The sequence below is a fragment of the Hipposideros armiger genome, unplaced genomic scaffold (assembly GCF_001890085.2).
Source record: "Hipposideros armiger isolate ML-2016 unplaced genomic scaffold, ASM189008v1 scaffold_99, whole genome shotgun sequence".
NCBI classification, from domain to species: domain Eukaryota; kingdom Metazoa; phylum Chordata; class Mammalia; order Chiroptera; family Hipposideridae; genus Hipposideros; species Hipposideros armiger.
This window is the reverse complement of record NW_017731449.1, coordinates 2,934,378-2,950,179: the sequence shown is the minus strand read 5'-3', so window position 1 is coordinate 2,950,179 and position 15,802 is coordinate 2,934,378. Positions and strand designations below refer to the sequence as shown.

Below are 15,802 nucleotides of genomic sequence, written 5' to 3'. Positions count from 1 at the left end.
GCAGATTGAATTTCTGCTACGAGCACTCTTCCTGGCTTGCTGATGGCTTCCTCCTTGCTGTGTCTTCACATGACCTTTCCTCTGTGAATGTGTGGAGAGAGAAAGAGTCTCCCGTGTCTCTTCCTCCTCTTAGAAGGACACTAGTCCTGTGGGATTAGGGCCCCACCCTTATGACCTCATTTAACCTAATTATCTCCATAAAAGCCCTACTCCAAATATGGTCACATTAAAGGTTAGGACTTCAACATGTGATTTTGAGGGAGACAGAAGTCAGTCCACAGCACCCCTCAATCCCTAATTCCAATCTCCAGAGAAAACCACTTTTAGCCATTCTCTGATTTTAGTCCTTTGGGATTATTACTGTAATTCTGTGATATACTTACCTGTTTTTTTGACCATCAATATTTAGACAATATATCTTTGGATGCATGTAGTGATGATTAGGAAACTCATTGACTAGCTCCCAGCTTAATGTTTTGGTTTTTTTTTAAACCAGTATTAATTTTAACTGTTTCAGTTGGTTGACTTTGCAACCTTAGAAAACAAACTTCCATTTCTCACGCATGTTCTACTTAAACTCCCAGTCCTTCTATTAAAGCTCATGTTTTGGTATTGTATTTTAAATTTGCCAAAATGCCTTTTCATTTCTGATTACTACTTTTTAAAAATAGTAGCTTGCTATTGTTTTGTGGCCCGGTATTTTCTCAGATTTCTCTGATTACTAATTAATTAGAATTAAGAAGAAAATAATACTCTTGTTTCCAAACAATCTGGTTTTTATTTTTTTTATTTTTTTCTGGGGAAATGTTCTGTTTGTTCAATTTTGTGTATTATTGATGTGCAGTTCATTTTCCTAAAATTTCTGGTAATTCTTGTGGTTCATTTATATATATTTTTTTAAAGATTTTTTTTTAATTGGGGAATTGGGGGATGGGAACAGTGCTGGGGAATTGGGGAAAGGGGAACAGACAAGTTGCTGTCCTTTTGTTCTTCAGTGTCTAGTTGTGGAGGACGTTGCTTCACTGGCCCAAGTTGGCACCATCATTGCGCTCTTCCCAGGTGAGGCACATCAGTCGCCGGCTTCTGGACAGCTGCTCACTGCGGCTACTGGCCGCTCACACTGGCTGCTGGCTACACACGGTAGCCCATGGTAGCCCACTGCCACAGGGGCTGCAGCCTACGCCGTCACCGGCGACTCACAGCAGCCCAGCTCCAGGTTGAGCTGTTGTTCAGCATCTTAGCTGTGGAGGGCAGTGTCACTGGCCCTCATATGTGGGATCTGAACCGGGGCCCTCTGGCGTCCCAAGCCAGCTCTTAACCATCACGCCACTCGGCCGGCCCAGTTCATTTATATTTTTGAATGAAGGATGGTTAATGTCAGCAGATGGCACGTATCTTTTCCCCCAAGACATCTTTCCCTGATTGATGGGGATGCCCTTGTGTCATTGTCCAGGCTTCATTTTATGATGTGAGGGCAGGAAGTAGGAAAGTGGGCTGAGTTTCCTGCCCCTCGCCCTCTGCTCCAGACCAGGAATTTAGCCCTGTGTACACATATCACTCACTTTCTTTAGGATCAGCTTCTTGATTTCAGCCTGGAGCAAACACTGATTGTGTCAGTTGTTCTAACTGAATGGAGTGAAAGGGGCTGGGTGGGGACAAGTGAGACGGACTTGCAATTGATTGTCCTAATTAGCCCCTTAGTCCTGTGACCTTCAGGCTTGGGGTCTCCCTGGGACTCTGCAGAGAAGAATGCATCCCTTCACAGCTGCAGCCTTATTCTGTGCATGTGTTCTAGGCTGCAGCCTTCCCCGTCCTAAGTTACCCATCCACTCAAGGCCATAGAAAGTCTATCTTTCAGAAGGCCATCAAAGGCTTTGGCGTGTTGTTGGTGCCTCTCCTCATGCTCACAGAGTACTTTGGGCTTCCTCCCATTTTGTACTTCTTCACTGTCATTTCAGTGGAATGTGAAAGAGATGGTTGGTAGATGCTGGGACTCACTCAGTCCACCACTTTGAGATGGAATTTTGTATCTTTTAAAACAGACCGCGTTGCTACCAACAAGTTTTTCTTGTCCCTTTAGGTATTCAGAACAAATAAGAACCACTCTACTATGTTAAAATACATTCTGTCCTCAAAGACTTCAAGCACTTAAGCATATTTGTTATCAAACCACCATTGTTTTGAATTCTCATGATTCCAGTTTTCATCTTTTTGCCCTCACTTTTACCTTATTGCCACTCGCATGGTGCTGCCCTGTCATATACACTCTTTTTCTAATTGGCAGTTTTTGATATGCTTATCTGATATGCTTATGATTATCCATAAATCGAGGGTCAAGAAACTCTGAGAGTATTTTGCGAGATACTCCTTTGAGCAACATATATAAACTTTAGGACATAAATTTTGTGATATTTATGGTAACTTCCTGAAGACATTTGTCCTCACTCACTTGGATCTATCCTCAGATGGTTGAAAGCCACCACATAAAGTGAGTCTGACCAGGTCTTATAGACTTATTATCTTCATTAGGGTGCTATTTAAATTCCTAGTGTCAATACCAATCATATTTTTCCCCTTAGCCATCACTGCTTGTCAATGTATCATAATTCAAGATAAGTTTTTTCACATAAACACCATTTATAATTAAGATACAATGTTATACTTTAGTTATTGATAGTCAATAATTTATTAATATGGATTTATTAGCAAACCTGCCAATTGTTTTTTTTTCTTGTTTTTAGTTTTAACACATATAATGGTAACTGTAAAAGAAGCTCACAAATTACAAATACTCAAATTACCAAATACTCTAGGACTCAGCACAGTCATTTCCTGGGAAGAAAATTTATTTCATGCTGTAAATGCAAATTTTAGTAACAATTCTGTTGAAATTACTATTCTAGGACTATTTCCAAAACATTATTTCAATGACTCAAGATAAAACACATTATTTATCAGGATGTGATATTTCAGAATGTCACAGGTGAGAAACCACTTGTCAAAAGGTAACACATTTGTTTAATTTCATTAGTTACAAGTTAACTGGTGGATGTCATGATTTTAGGTGTGTATAATATTTCTGTTAAGACATCTAAGTCTCAGTGATAATCAGGAATGGGTATGGCTATGGACAGATTCTAGGTGAGTCAGGGGGACCATCTCTGGGAGCCCACTGGGCCCTCCAACTGCACTCCCCAGATTTAAAACAACAAAAGCTTTTAATTCATGGTGTGCTTTTAAGTCATGGTGTGGTTCATGAGCACTAGAAGCAAACACCATCTCTGCTTGGGATGAAATTAAGGGGCTGTCTTGATGGATAACTTGGAGAGTACACCTATAGAGAAAGATCCTGACCATTTTAAGTAAGGGAGCAATGTTGGGGAATAGAAATTTTATGTCTAGTGATCAACAAGGTTGGAAAGAACAGATGATTTCAGAGAGAAGGAACTTCTCTTGATAGCTTTAGTATTGTATGGTGGGATGGAAACAGCTAAGTAAAGAAGCCAATAGCTGAAGACAAGTTAAATGTTTTCAAGTGAATCTGCATTGAAGACAAGTTAATGTTTTCAAGTGAATCTGCATAGTGAAGTGGTAACTCCAGATAACCAAAATGTGCAAAGTTACTTTTTATGCTATGATATAAATACCAATCTGGTTTTGACCTGACCATTATAGCTGTGTAGATCAATCTGGTTATTACATGAGTGATTCAGATCCAGCCCAATGTGGTCACTCGGTAGAACTTTTGGTGCATCATAACCAAAAATGAAACAAAACATTCCTTGGGTGATATGTCTAGATTCCAAACAGAAGGAGATGGCAGCCCTACAAGACAGGAAAAACAGATTCTTCTTCCTTAATACTTTTCTTTCTCTTTATCATGGAAACATATGTTTTAAGGGGAAGGAATGTACATAGAGTTTTAACACTGGAAGAGGCCATTGGGCTCCAGACTTCTGAGGCGCAGTGATTTGCCCAAAGTCCATCAGTTACCTGGTGTCCGGTCTGCTTTAGTCATCAATGGGTGATTTAGTGTGCTCTGCTCGTAATTACCACTTCTTGCTACTCAGAAATATTTCCCAGGTTCACATCTTTTATGCTATTAGCCTAGCCAAGAAGAACAATCCTTAGTTTGGCTACATAAGCTGAAATATTGCCAGTTTTTCTGGGCAACACATAACAGTTGGGTCACACCATGTAGATCCTTGGGGGAAGAGATGATTAATAGCTACAGAGTCTGAAAAAAAAACAACTCAAAGCTAAGCTTTTCCCCTCCTTCATGCCTCATCATAGCTGTTCCTTGCATGATGTCCTGTTTGACTTTTCAGTTTCAAGAAACTCAAGCTCTCTTTGGTTGTATGGGGGAACATCAAGTTGCACTAAGCCAACCCATGTGGCCGATTTTATCTTGTGCTCGCCAACCAAGGTAATAGCATTTGCCATTTGTTGAATATTTAGTCTGAAATGCTATATAAAAACAAGAAGCTCAGTATTGACATGGCTCAGTGGATATTCGTTGAGCATCTTACAGAATGTTATCTTTTCACTTAGCATAAGCAAGTCTTCCAGAAAGTATAGAATTATTTTGATATTCCCTGGAATTCAGACATGTTGGTAGCCTCTCTTCCTATTTGGGGGTGATGATTAGGTTAATGCTAGTTCCCTTTCTAGAGATAAACTCTTCTCTCGTGAAATGTCACCTGCACAAGATCAGCTTTCTTGTGTGTGTCATGGGGTTGGAATGCATGTTCAAGAAACTACCCTTTGATCAGTCCCCCTACCACTGTGAGTAGTGTAGGGTCAGCTTACAAAGCTGTTTGCTTATACTCTTTTGAGGCTTGGCCATGCTTATTTCGGGTTAGATGGGAGTTTTCAAGCAGTTCATAGACATCCTGCATGTAGGGGAGATTTTGCCTCAGGTCCTGGGTAACCTCTTGGACCTGAATACCAGTGCTGTTCTTTGTAGAAACCCTTTGGCCTCGGTATGCCTGAGCCTGGCGTTTACAGATGCCAAACTTGCTGAGCAGGATAAATACATCCCTCTGGAAGGCCGTGGTGAAAATAGCATAGAGAAATGGATTGGCACAGGAGTTAAGTGGATAGAAGAGAACCAGCAGGATTTTGGAGTTGGTAACGGTGATAAGAGGCTTGTTCATAAGTGCCGACAGAGCATAAAAGGAGATTGGGGCCATGCACATGAAGTCGGTGAAGATCAACACAGCCATTCTTTTGGCAATTTTGGTGTCTTTGTCCCCTGGGTTGTACTGGGGATTGTGGACCGTGATGTAGATCTTCACGTAACAGAAGCAGACAATGATGAAGGCGACTATGTTGAGCAGCAGAACGAGGGTAATATATGCCAGAGCCAGAGGGGTCTCGGTGTCCATGGGCAGGCAGATGCTGACCTTGGCATAGCTGCTTATTCCCAGCAAAGGGAGCAGGGCGAGCAGGAAGCAGCAAACCCAGCCGCCGACCATGATGGCGTACGCGTGCCTGAGGCGGATTTTCCGGTCCAGGCGCATGGCGAAGGTGATGGCGTACCAGCGCTCCAGCGTGATGACCGTCAGCGTGTACACCGACAGCTCACTGGCAAAGACGGTGAAGAAGCCTGCTGTGTTGCAGCCAGGGCCTGTCTGCCAGTCGATGGCGTGGTTGTAGTACTCAGACTGCGTGTAGAGGTCGACGGAGGCGATGAGCAGCAGGTACATCCCCATGCAGAAATCCGCGAAGGCCAAGTTGCACATGAGGAAGCGTGGGACGGTCAGCCTGTAGTGGCTGGTGAGCAAGATGAGCAGGACAAAGACGTTACCCAGGAGGGCCAGCAGGCTCACAAACCACACCACGATTCTCAGGAACCTGTAGCCCATGATATCTTCACAGGGGTTGAACTCGTCGGACTTGGGGCTACACACCATAACTTCATTGCCCCCACACACAGTGTAGTCATAATGGCTATCGAAGGTCTGGTGGGTCTCTTCTTGGGGGTTTTTGAGCTCCTGGCCGAAACCAATGATCTCATCTTCTTGCTCTTCAAAGAAGACGTAGTAGTGAGAGTTGCTGTTGGTATCCTGGAACTTGGAGTTTTCCTTGTACTCAGCACTGGGGTCACCCAGGTCCGCTTCATATTCCTGGTAGAAGGGACCATTCTCAGCGTTCACAGATTTTCTCTGACGCAGACTCCGAACACTGCTTTCATTGCACATGAAGGACTCGAAGAGTCTGCAAGGCAACAGAAATAAGTCACCCCTTGCTGAAAACCCGCGAATGGTCCCCACAACACTTAGTGAAACATGCAGAATACTTAATATGATCTACGTGATTCTACAAGATACATGACCTGGTCAGGCCCGCCCCTCCTACGTTAGTTCCTGTCACCCTCTCCTCCCCACTGCGGCCCGGTGACATGGGCCCTTATTTCGTTCTCATCTGCAACCAGTTCCAGAACAATAGTGAGAAAAAAAAAAGCGTGAATGCTGGAGCCGGTCTGCCTAGGTTAGGACCTGGCTCTGCTATGTACTAACTGTTTCACCTTGGGCAGGTCTGTGAACCTTGGTTTATCCCATTTTAAGGACGGTATCATGAAAGTATCTATTTGACATAGGGTTATTAAAGGATTAGGCAAGTTTATCTTTTTTAAGCTCTTACACAGCACCTGGAACATTACTAATGCCATATATGTGTTGGTTATTGTTATCATTCCTCTTCAGAGCTTTAAAACCCCACATTCCTTTTGCCTGAAAAATTCATGACTGCTTCTACTCATTCAGTTAATTCAAATGTTCCTCTCTCAGAGGGGATAGCCTCAAATAAATTATCCTATCCTTTGTGTGTATTTCCTTCATAGCACTATCTGATATCTTTTTATTTGTTTGCGTGTTTATTTTCAGACTACCCCTAGTAGAACGTAAACAAAATGCAAGAGGGCTCTTGTCTGTCCCGTTCATTGCTGTGGATAAGACAGTGCCAGGCACATAGTAGGTGCTCAATAAATATTTTTTGAACAAATGAATAAATGGATATTATCATGCAGGCATGTTCATGGAAAATTTAGTGTTTTGCTAGCCTATCTGCCTGACATCAAAAGGGATTATTTAGCTTGCTGCAGCTGCCGAGCAGATGTTGACTCATCTATTGGGCTCTGGTTAAAATGCCCAATGGACTGCCTATTCCAACCTGTTTGGAGATTAATGAGAAATCTGGACTCGACCCTTGAAGCCTCCCACCCGTTCCTGCTCCTTTCCTGCTCTGGGCCACATGGCGTCAGTATAGAGCCTGCTATCACCCTCTCCGGAGCCCACTCCTAGTTTTCTGTAGGTGTGATGCTCGTATTTGCCTTCCTGGCACAGCTCTTCCAACTTCTTGTTTGCTCCTGCCCCCACTGCTAGATCCCAATTTATTTCTGACTACAAGTATGAGTGCAGACAGTCAGCCAGTATATATTATATAGACACTGAGAGAGAGTGAATAAGTGACAAATGAAGGTGGCTTTAGGAGAATGGGATTGCATGAGACACAAAGGGGGAAATAATGCAGAGTAAAAGCGTGGGTGAAGAAAAGATTCAGAGACAGCACAGAGAGGAAAAGAAGGCCATCTCTCTTTTGCAGCCCCGCAAGCAGCTTAATCATAAAGTAATAACATTGACAGCTTATGATATCCCAGGTCATTGTGATAGGGCTTTTCTATTTGGTTTCTCATTGAATTTTCTTAAAACCTCTATGGATGATAGCATTATGATTTCCATTCACAGAGGTCAAGGGAGGTTCAGGAAGGAGGCTGGGCTAACAGAACTAGGACGTGTCCCACATGGGGTACAAACCCAGCTGACTCCAAAGCCCACATAACATGTCACCAGTAAGTGACATGTGCAAAGCCTGAATTGACCAGGTCACCCAATTGCTTGTGTTTCTGAGTTAGTCCTCACAGTTGTGGCATCTAATGTGTTGACCTCGAGCCCAGAAACCATGTAGTGTAATCTCTAGAAAATTCTATAATGACATGGTCATTCCTGACTCTCCTATGTCACCTCCTAGTCTCCTTCCTTCCTTGCTGTGATCCACTGACTTTGGCCTATTTCTCATCTGCAACCACGCTGAGCCTGCAGAGTCATTGTAACCATGGATTTCGTGTTTCTTATGGATGCTTCCAATTCTTTCTACCTGTTTTTCAAACCACAAAACTTCTTTCCCAAACCCAGAAATCCCACCAAGGCCTTTTGTTCCTTATTCCAGACACCTGCCACTTACCCTCCGATTTTCTTCTGACTCTTAAAAGCACAGCAGTGGCTCGGATAAGAGAGGTCAGCCCGTGTGAGGTGAAGGAAACTTGGAGAAAGTGGCAGTTTCTTTAGAGTCCATGTGTTTCTTGCTATCAGTTCCCTCAGGTGCTCCAGGCCTTTGGGCGGCAGGGCGGTAACGCTGGTATGAGAGACGTCCCTGGGAGGGAGAGAGCAGGTGATGCAGAGAGGTGGAAAGCAGCCAGATCATCCTAGCTCTTGGCCAGAAAGTCAAACAGGCCTGAGATTAACAGATAGACTTATGCTCCTTGCTGCTCTTGAATATGCACTCTGAGTTCTTTATATACAGCCACTCGTCTAAGGAAGGGTGGCTATGTGGATTTCTATTAGGCTTCTAAATTGATAGGTTATGAGGGACTCCCATTTTTATTGCTTGGCGCTCCAGGATCCATCAATACAAATAATAGTTTAGCAGACATTTTATTTTATCCATCGCAATACATACAAACTCTTGGAGTCAGAAACAGATATCCGTTCTACTCTGAAAAGCCACACCATATAACTATTAAAGAGTTTCAAGAAGCCAGAGAAATAGGCTCAAAGAGAAATTGCACTCATTCTCGGTGAGGACAAGGGTTTTGGGATTAATAAACTGCTCACTGATATGGATCAATACCAGTATCACGAAGTCTTCTCTGAATGATGCATTGGGAGTCATACCAGTTCTATGGTGAATTCATGACTCAGAACAGCCTCCCTACAGTTTCTTTAGAAGACTGTAAATGTGTTCCTGGAAGGAAAACTCCAGTATTCACATTCATAGTCTCAAATGAGATTCAGTTCATTTCTGAAAACAGTGGGGAAAGTGGTGAGGCTGGGGGCAATGTAGACATTACTATTAGTTACTAAAGTTACGAGTTAGTTAATTCAAGACTTTTAGTGTGACATTTCTAGTTCTTTTCTCAGTCCCAGAGAGTCCAGGTTATATATCTTGCTCCATCATTTTTTTTTTTTAAGATTTCATTGGGGAATTTGGGAAGGGGAACAGCTAAGTTGTTGTCCTTCAATCTTAGTTGTGGAGGGCGCAGCTAGCTCAGATCCAAGTCCAGTTGCCATCCGGCTGCCGGTAGGCAGTTCGCGGCCACTCAACTCAAGGTACCATGTTCAATCTTAGTTGAGGGCGGGCATAGCCCACCATCCCATGTGGGAGTCTAACCAGCAGCCTTGTTGTTAGAAGCACGTGCTCTCATCAGCTGGGCCCCCCTGCCAACTGCTGGCAGCTTAGGGCAGCTTAGCTTGGGCACAGCTCACTAGCCCATGTGGGAATAGAACCGGCAACGCAGTTGCTCAGAGCTCGCGCTCTTAACCAACTGAGCCGCTTGGCCGGCCCTCCATCATTTTTTTTCCCATCATTTTTAATTGCATTGAATAATAGCTTGAATAAGATCATGCATATTTAACATAATATCTCTCATTTTATATTTTATCAATTAAAATATTTGCTAAATAGTCCTTACATTTTTATGCATTTTATAATTTTTTCACAATTAAAAATTTAATATATAATTTAATTTTACAATTAAAATATTTAAAATAGTTAATATAATTAATAGTGTCTGATTAGTGAGCAAATTCCAGTATTTGCAACTTTTTCTTCATCACCATTGTAATTGGGCTTAGCTGGGATTTACATTCTTAGGTTTAAGGCTGCTAAAACTTGCTACTCAATTTTTATAAACACGAAGCTTGCTTATTAACCTCATTCTCACCACAGAACTGTAATTCTCAGGGAGGGGTGCCACGTTTGCTATTTTGTTTTGTATTCAATTTAAAAATTGTATAATTCAGCATTTTCCAAACTTAACTGGTGGTAAGAATCACCCTTGGTGCTTGTTACTGTATGATTCCCAGGTTATTTTTAACATTAAGCAAGTACCTGTGGGAAACTGGCATAAATAAACAACTTTGCAGTTAGTGAGAGAGCTGACGGATGTTAAGCGCAATCATGAAGTAAATGAAGCTGAACTTTGCTCTCCTGCCTCATCTGTCCTTTGAGGCATGTCTTTCTCTTTTAGCCATGCTGTCTTCGAGGTATGGCTGTCTTTCTGCCTCCAGTTTTTTGGAAGCAACTTATGTGTCTTTTTATCCCGTGACGCTTTCATGTCAGTGTTAGGTACACTGATTGTGTGTGTTCATCTGAGTTTGTCCTTCAAGGTAAGGTGTTTGCATTTTAATAGATATTTCTTGGGAAAACATGTTAGTAACCATTCCAATTACAGTGTGACAAAACGTCCCAAAACTAAGTGGCATCAAACAACAACTTTTTCATTATAAGCATAGCTTTTGTGGGTCAGGATGTTGAGCAGGGCCTGGTGAGGATGGCTTGTCTCTGCTCTGTGATGTCTGGGGCTCAGCTGGGAAGATGTGAAGGCTGGGGGCTGGATTATCTGCAGGTTCCTTCCCTTTCATGCCTGGTGCCAGGACTGAGATGATTCAAAGCTGAGCTCAGCTGGGACGAATGATGTGGCCTCTCTATGTGGCTTGGGTTTCTCCCATTATGGCAGCCAGGTTCTGGGTGGGAGCATCCTGAGACGAAGCATCTGGAGAGAGAGCGTTTCAGGAGAGCTGGTAGATTCAAGGGCAGGGGACACAAACCCACCTCTCAACAGGAGGAATATCAAGGAATTCGGTGACTAATTTAAAAACTGCCATAGTGATCTAATGGTGGAGATATCATTGAGGAAGCTATCTGGTGAAAACATGCAATTCCTGAGCCACACCCCAGGCCAACTGAATTATAATCTCTGATGGTGGGGCCCAGGGAACTGCATTATTTATGATGCTCTCTAGGTAATTCAGTACCTCATCTCAATTCTCAGCATTTTTATGAAGCAGGTGGACACTAAAGGTAAGACAAAGAAACAAGGAGGGAGCCCTAACTATAACCTGGGTTTAGAGTTCTTAGGATCAGTGTCCTAGAAGCTTTTCTCTACCCCTCACCTTCAGAGCTCTGGAGTCTTTGAACACAGACCCAGGTGCATTAACCCTTCAGGGACTCATTTTGGAATCTCGGAGGGAGAATTAGTTCTATGGTTCGTCTGAGTGTCTGCAATGAGTACACCCCAGCTGGCCTCTAGTTGGGCCCCAGCGCAGGCATGGAGAAAGCAGGTGCTGAAAAATGTGTCTAAACCTTGTGACAGAAACACCTGTAACATCACGGGTCTTTGGCATATAATATGGGTTCAATGGATGTTAATCCTCTCCTTGCCTCAATTTGGAGTTTACTGAGCTCAAGTAAGAAGCAAGGAACCCAGAAAATACAGCTCCATCCCAGGTCTTGACTTTTATATCCAATTGCTTGTTTGACATCTTCACCTGCATGCCCCACACATCTCTAATTTAACAGGTCCATCCCCAATTGAGTTTTTGATCTCCTCACCCCCACCTCAGCCTGCTCCTCCTCCACTTAATCTAGCAAAAGCCCTGTGGATTTGAAATCCAAAAGACTCCTGAATCTATGTATTTGCATCTCCAGTGTAAGTTCTCTACTTCAAGCTAAGGACATCTTTTGCTGCAGTAGCTTCCTGATCCACCCTTAATCTCTTCCAATCTGTTGTCCACACAGCAGCCAGAATAGTCATAAAACAAGGGTTGAGTAAGGTCACTCTCCTGCTCAAAACCTTGCAGTGACTTCCCAATGTACCATGAATAACATCTAGTCTTCTTACTGTGCCCTTCAATGTCCTACAGATCTGGCCCTTCCTCTCCAGCCTCGTCTCAGGGGCCTAAGGCCAATTACAGCCCAAATTAGAATGTATCTGGAGCCATCTAACTACCCACTGGCACGATCCACTTGATGTAGCTCTAAGTACCCATTAAGCCTGCTGCTCCTGAAGTGCTGGTGAAGTGCGGCTCTCTCCTGACGCAGGCAGCTCTACTTATGCTACTGCGGCATTTACAGAATCCAGTACATGGAACAATTGCTTTTATCCCATTTTTTTGGATTTAACCTCCCTTGCAGAGATCTGTAGTTTTAATCAGATAGTCTGGGTGTCATCAGAAAGGAACGTAGGAGCCTCTGTATACTTCCCAATGGATGTAGCACTGTCTCTCTGCTCAAAATATTCCAATGGAATGATTCTTCCCTCCAAGCCTACTCGTTATTTCTTTATTTCTTGAATTTTGTCCACCTCTCCGGGGCTTTTATCCTCATAACTCTTGCTCTTGCCATAAATATTTATGGCAAATTGCAATTAGGCTAACCCCCCGATCAGATGTCAGCTGAGCTGTTTCTGCGTCTACAGCCTCATGGTTCTCATTATACCACCTTAGTTTAGGTCTGAATTACATTTCACCTGAGTTTTGCAAAAACTTCCTGACTGGTCTCCCAGAAACTCTCCTAATCCCACCTTCAGATTTAGGACAGAATGTTCTTTGTAAAACTTGGATCTCATCATACTGCTCCCCAGTTTGAAACCCATGGTTCCTCCAATGTCTACAGATTGAAGTTGACTCTTCTTAGAAGAGTTTCTCCCTTCTCTCCAAGTGGGAGTCTCTTTATGAAGCCTGTGTTGTCTTCTTTCTCGATTTTCTCCCTCAAGTCACTGAAACACATTGTCTTAGAAAAGTTGTATGAGAGATGTATTTTCTGAGTCCTTGCAAGTGTAAGAATGACCTCTTTTTCCTATCACCTGATGCTTTACCTGGCTATTAACTTTACATTGTACATCATGTTTTTCCAGAAGTCTAAATGCTTCATTGAATTCTAATACCCAGTGTTGCTTTTGGAAGAATGAGTGATTCAGGTTTTTGTCCTTTGGTCATTGACTTGTGTCTACTCTCTGGTAACTTTTAAGGCCTTCTCTTTCTTTTCCAGCTTTATTGAGGTATAATTGTATTGAGTTTATATAACGTATTGAGTTTAAGGTATACAATGTGGTGATTTTGATACATGTGAATATTGTGAAATGATTATATGGCCTTCTCTTTGTCCCTGGAGTGAGATTCCATAAAGGCGTGCCTTGTTATGCATCTTTTCCATTTATTATCCTGGCCACTAGGGGTGAAGGGGCCTTCACTCTGGAGACCTGTCTTCTGCAACTGTAGGAAAATTTTTGGTATTGTTTCCAGGATAACTTAGTTCTCTAATTTTCGTTGTTTCCTCTCTGCAATTCCTAGTGAGTATAAAGAAACCTCCTGAATCCATCAGACATATATCCATCTTTTCTTATAAATTTCTCATGTTATTTCCCTTGAATCTTCTGGTAGAATTCCTCGACTATATCTTCCATCTCTTCTACTAAATTTTAAAAAATTAATTATAAAATTTCTCAACTTTATTAAGGTATAATTGACAAATAAAAATTGTGTGTGTATATATATGTATATATATACATATATATGGTGTACAATATGATTTTTGATATACGTATTTGCCGGCGTATAAGACGACTGGGCGTATAAGACGACCCCCTAACATTTCCACTCAAAATACAGAGTTTGTTATATACTCGCCGTATAAGACTACCCCCTCTTCCGCACACCTTCCACACACCAAATAAAAGGTAAAACAATATCAGATTTGATTTGGCCCACTGAAGTGCAAACAAGCGTATTGTATTTCGTGTCACCACATAACCGTTTTGGCGATGTTGAGCCACCATGTCTGCTACATGTTTTTCGAGTTCTGGCCAGTGTGGGGTGCCTCTTCTTAATGCACACTTACCCCTTGGCATACTCTTTAATGCTTTCTCATTTGATTTCCAGTCCCGAACCATCTTTTCTGTTACTCCATATTGTCTTGCAGCAGCACAATTATTATTTTCCTTAGCAAAGTTTATAACTTTCAGCTTAAAATTTGCATCATACTTCTTTCTTTTGGCTGGTGCCATGATAGGGATGATAGGGGTTTGACTGGTCGACATTTTCTATGCTGTACTGTACAATGGTGCAGTATTGTGGTTGGCTGTTGGCTGTATACAAAGCCTGATTTGATTGGTCCCTGCTCCCTGTTTGCCCGCCCTGTCACTATAGCAGTCTGGTCCACCCTTGCATCAGCATCTTCCTGGGACCTCATTAGTGCGCAAGTGCGAGCTCTTCAACATTCTAACAGGCACCATGATAGCGCAAAATCACGAATCTTCAATGCATATGTAAAGAAATATACAGTAACCCGAATTTACCACACTCGCAAAATCGCACACAGCCGACCATACACCCAGTATGGTATCGCGATTCGCGATTTTGTGCTATCATACTGGGTGTATGGTCGGCTGTGTGCGATTTTGCGAGTGTGGTAAAATCGCATAACAGCAAAATCGCATAACAGCCGAGCATACACCCAGCAGCGCTGCTGATGCCTGAACGGTATATGGAATGAAGTGGGCGGGCATCGGGAGGCCACTATGGCACGGGGCAAGCACTATGGGCAGTCTATCTGAAATGTACCTGGCGTATAAGACGACCCCCCACTTGGAGGCATATTTTTCAGGGCCAAAAAAATCGTCTTATACGCCGGCAAATACGGTATGTATATTGTGAAATGATTACTACAATCAAGCTAATTAACATATTCATCACATCACATAGATATCATTCTTGTGTGTGATAAGAACATTTAAGATCTACTCTTTGAGCACATTTCCAATATATAATACAGTATTATTAACTATAGTTACTATACTATACTCATACATTAGATCCTCCAAACTTATTGATCCTCCGTAACCTAAACGTTACCCCTTGACCAGCATCTCCCTGTTTCCCCCACCTCCCAGTCCCTGGCAACCACCATTCTACTCTGTTACTAAGAGTTCAAGCTTTTTAAATCCCACGTATAAGTGACATCATGCAGTATCTGTCTTTCTGTGCCTGGCTTTGGATTTTTATTTAGCTTGATGAGAGCTAGGAGTCGGCCTGTTCTTCTAAGCAAGACTGGTGCTTAGAAGGTGCTGAATACATATTTTTCAATTACACAAATACATTTTAAAGAGAACTTTCTTGTTTTCTCTTCTTTTTTTATAGCGTATTTGAAGAAGCGTACATATTGTTCAGGAGCATGGATTTTATTTTATGTTTATTTTAATTATTTGTTTTCTTTTTTAATTACAGTTGACATTCAATATTATATTAGCTTCAGGTGTACAGCATAGTAGTTACACATTTCTATAACTTATGAAGTGAGTCTAGTACCCACCTGGCACTATACATAGTAATTACAATATTATTGACTATACTCCGTATGCTGTACTTTACATCCCCATGCCTATTTTGTAACTGCCAATTAATCCCTTCTTAATCCCGTCACCTTTTTCACCCAGCCCTCCAACCTCCCTCGCATTAAATTCAGACTAGCTGGATTTGAACCCCAGCTTCAGCACTTACTATCAGTCGCTTTACCTTTTTGTGCCCCAGTTTCCTCATCTTGGGTTTGTTGAACAGTAACTCACAGTGTGTTCTCAATAAATATTAGCTATTCCATTGTTATAGTTATAGGGATTACATCTCGTTTCAAATTTATCTCAGGTGACTAATTGCTTTGGTAAAAGTTCTTTTTTTTTTTTTTTTTT

General features: G+C 42.2%; 1 protein-coding gene across 1 annotated transcript in view; it reads right to left on the bottom strand.

Annotated features, from left to right (window-relative positions):
* Positions 1 to 2,918: 2,918 nt before the first annotated feature.
* TSHR (thyroid stimulating hormone receptor) overlaps positions 2,919 to 15,802 on the bottom strand; it is a 113,489-nt gene continuing 100,605 nt past the window's right edge. The window contains exons 8-9 of the mRNA XM_019646220.1: positions 8,245 to 8,433; positions 2,919 to 6,219 (exon numbers count right to left, since the gene is read on the bottom strand). Coding sequence (XP_019501765.1) covers positions 4,806 to 6,219; positions 8,245 to 8,433 — 1,603 coding nt within the window. The 3' untranslated portion in view covers positions 2,919 to 4,805. The remainder of the gene's footprint in view (positions 6,220 to 8,244; positions 8,434 to 15,802) is intronic.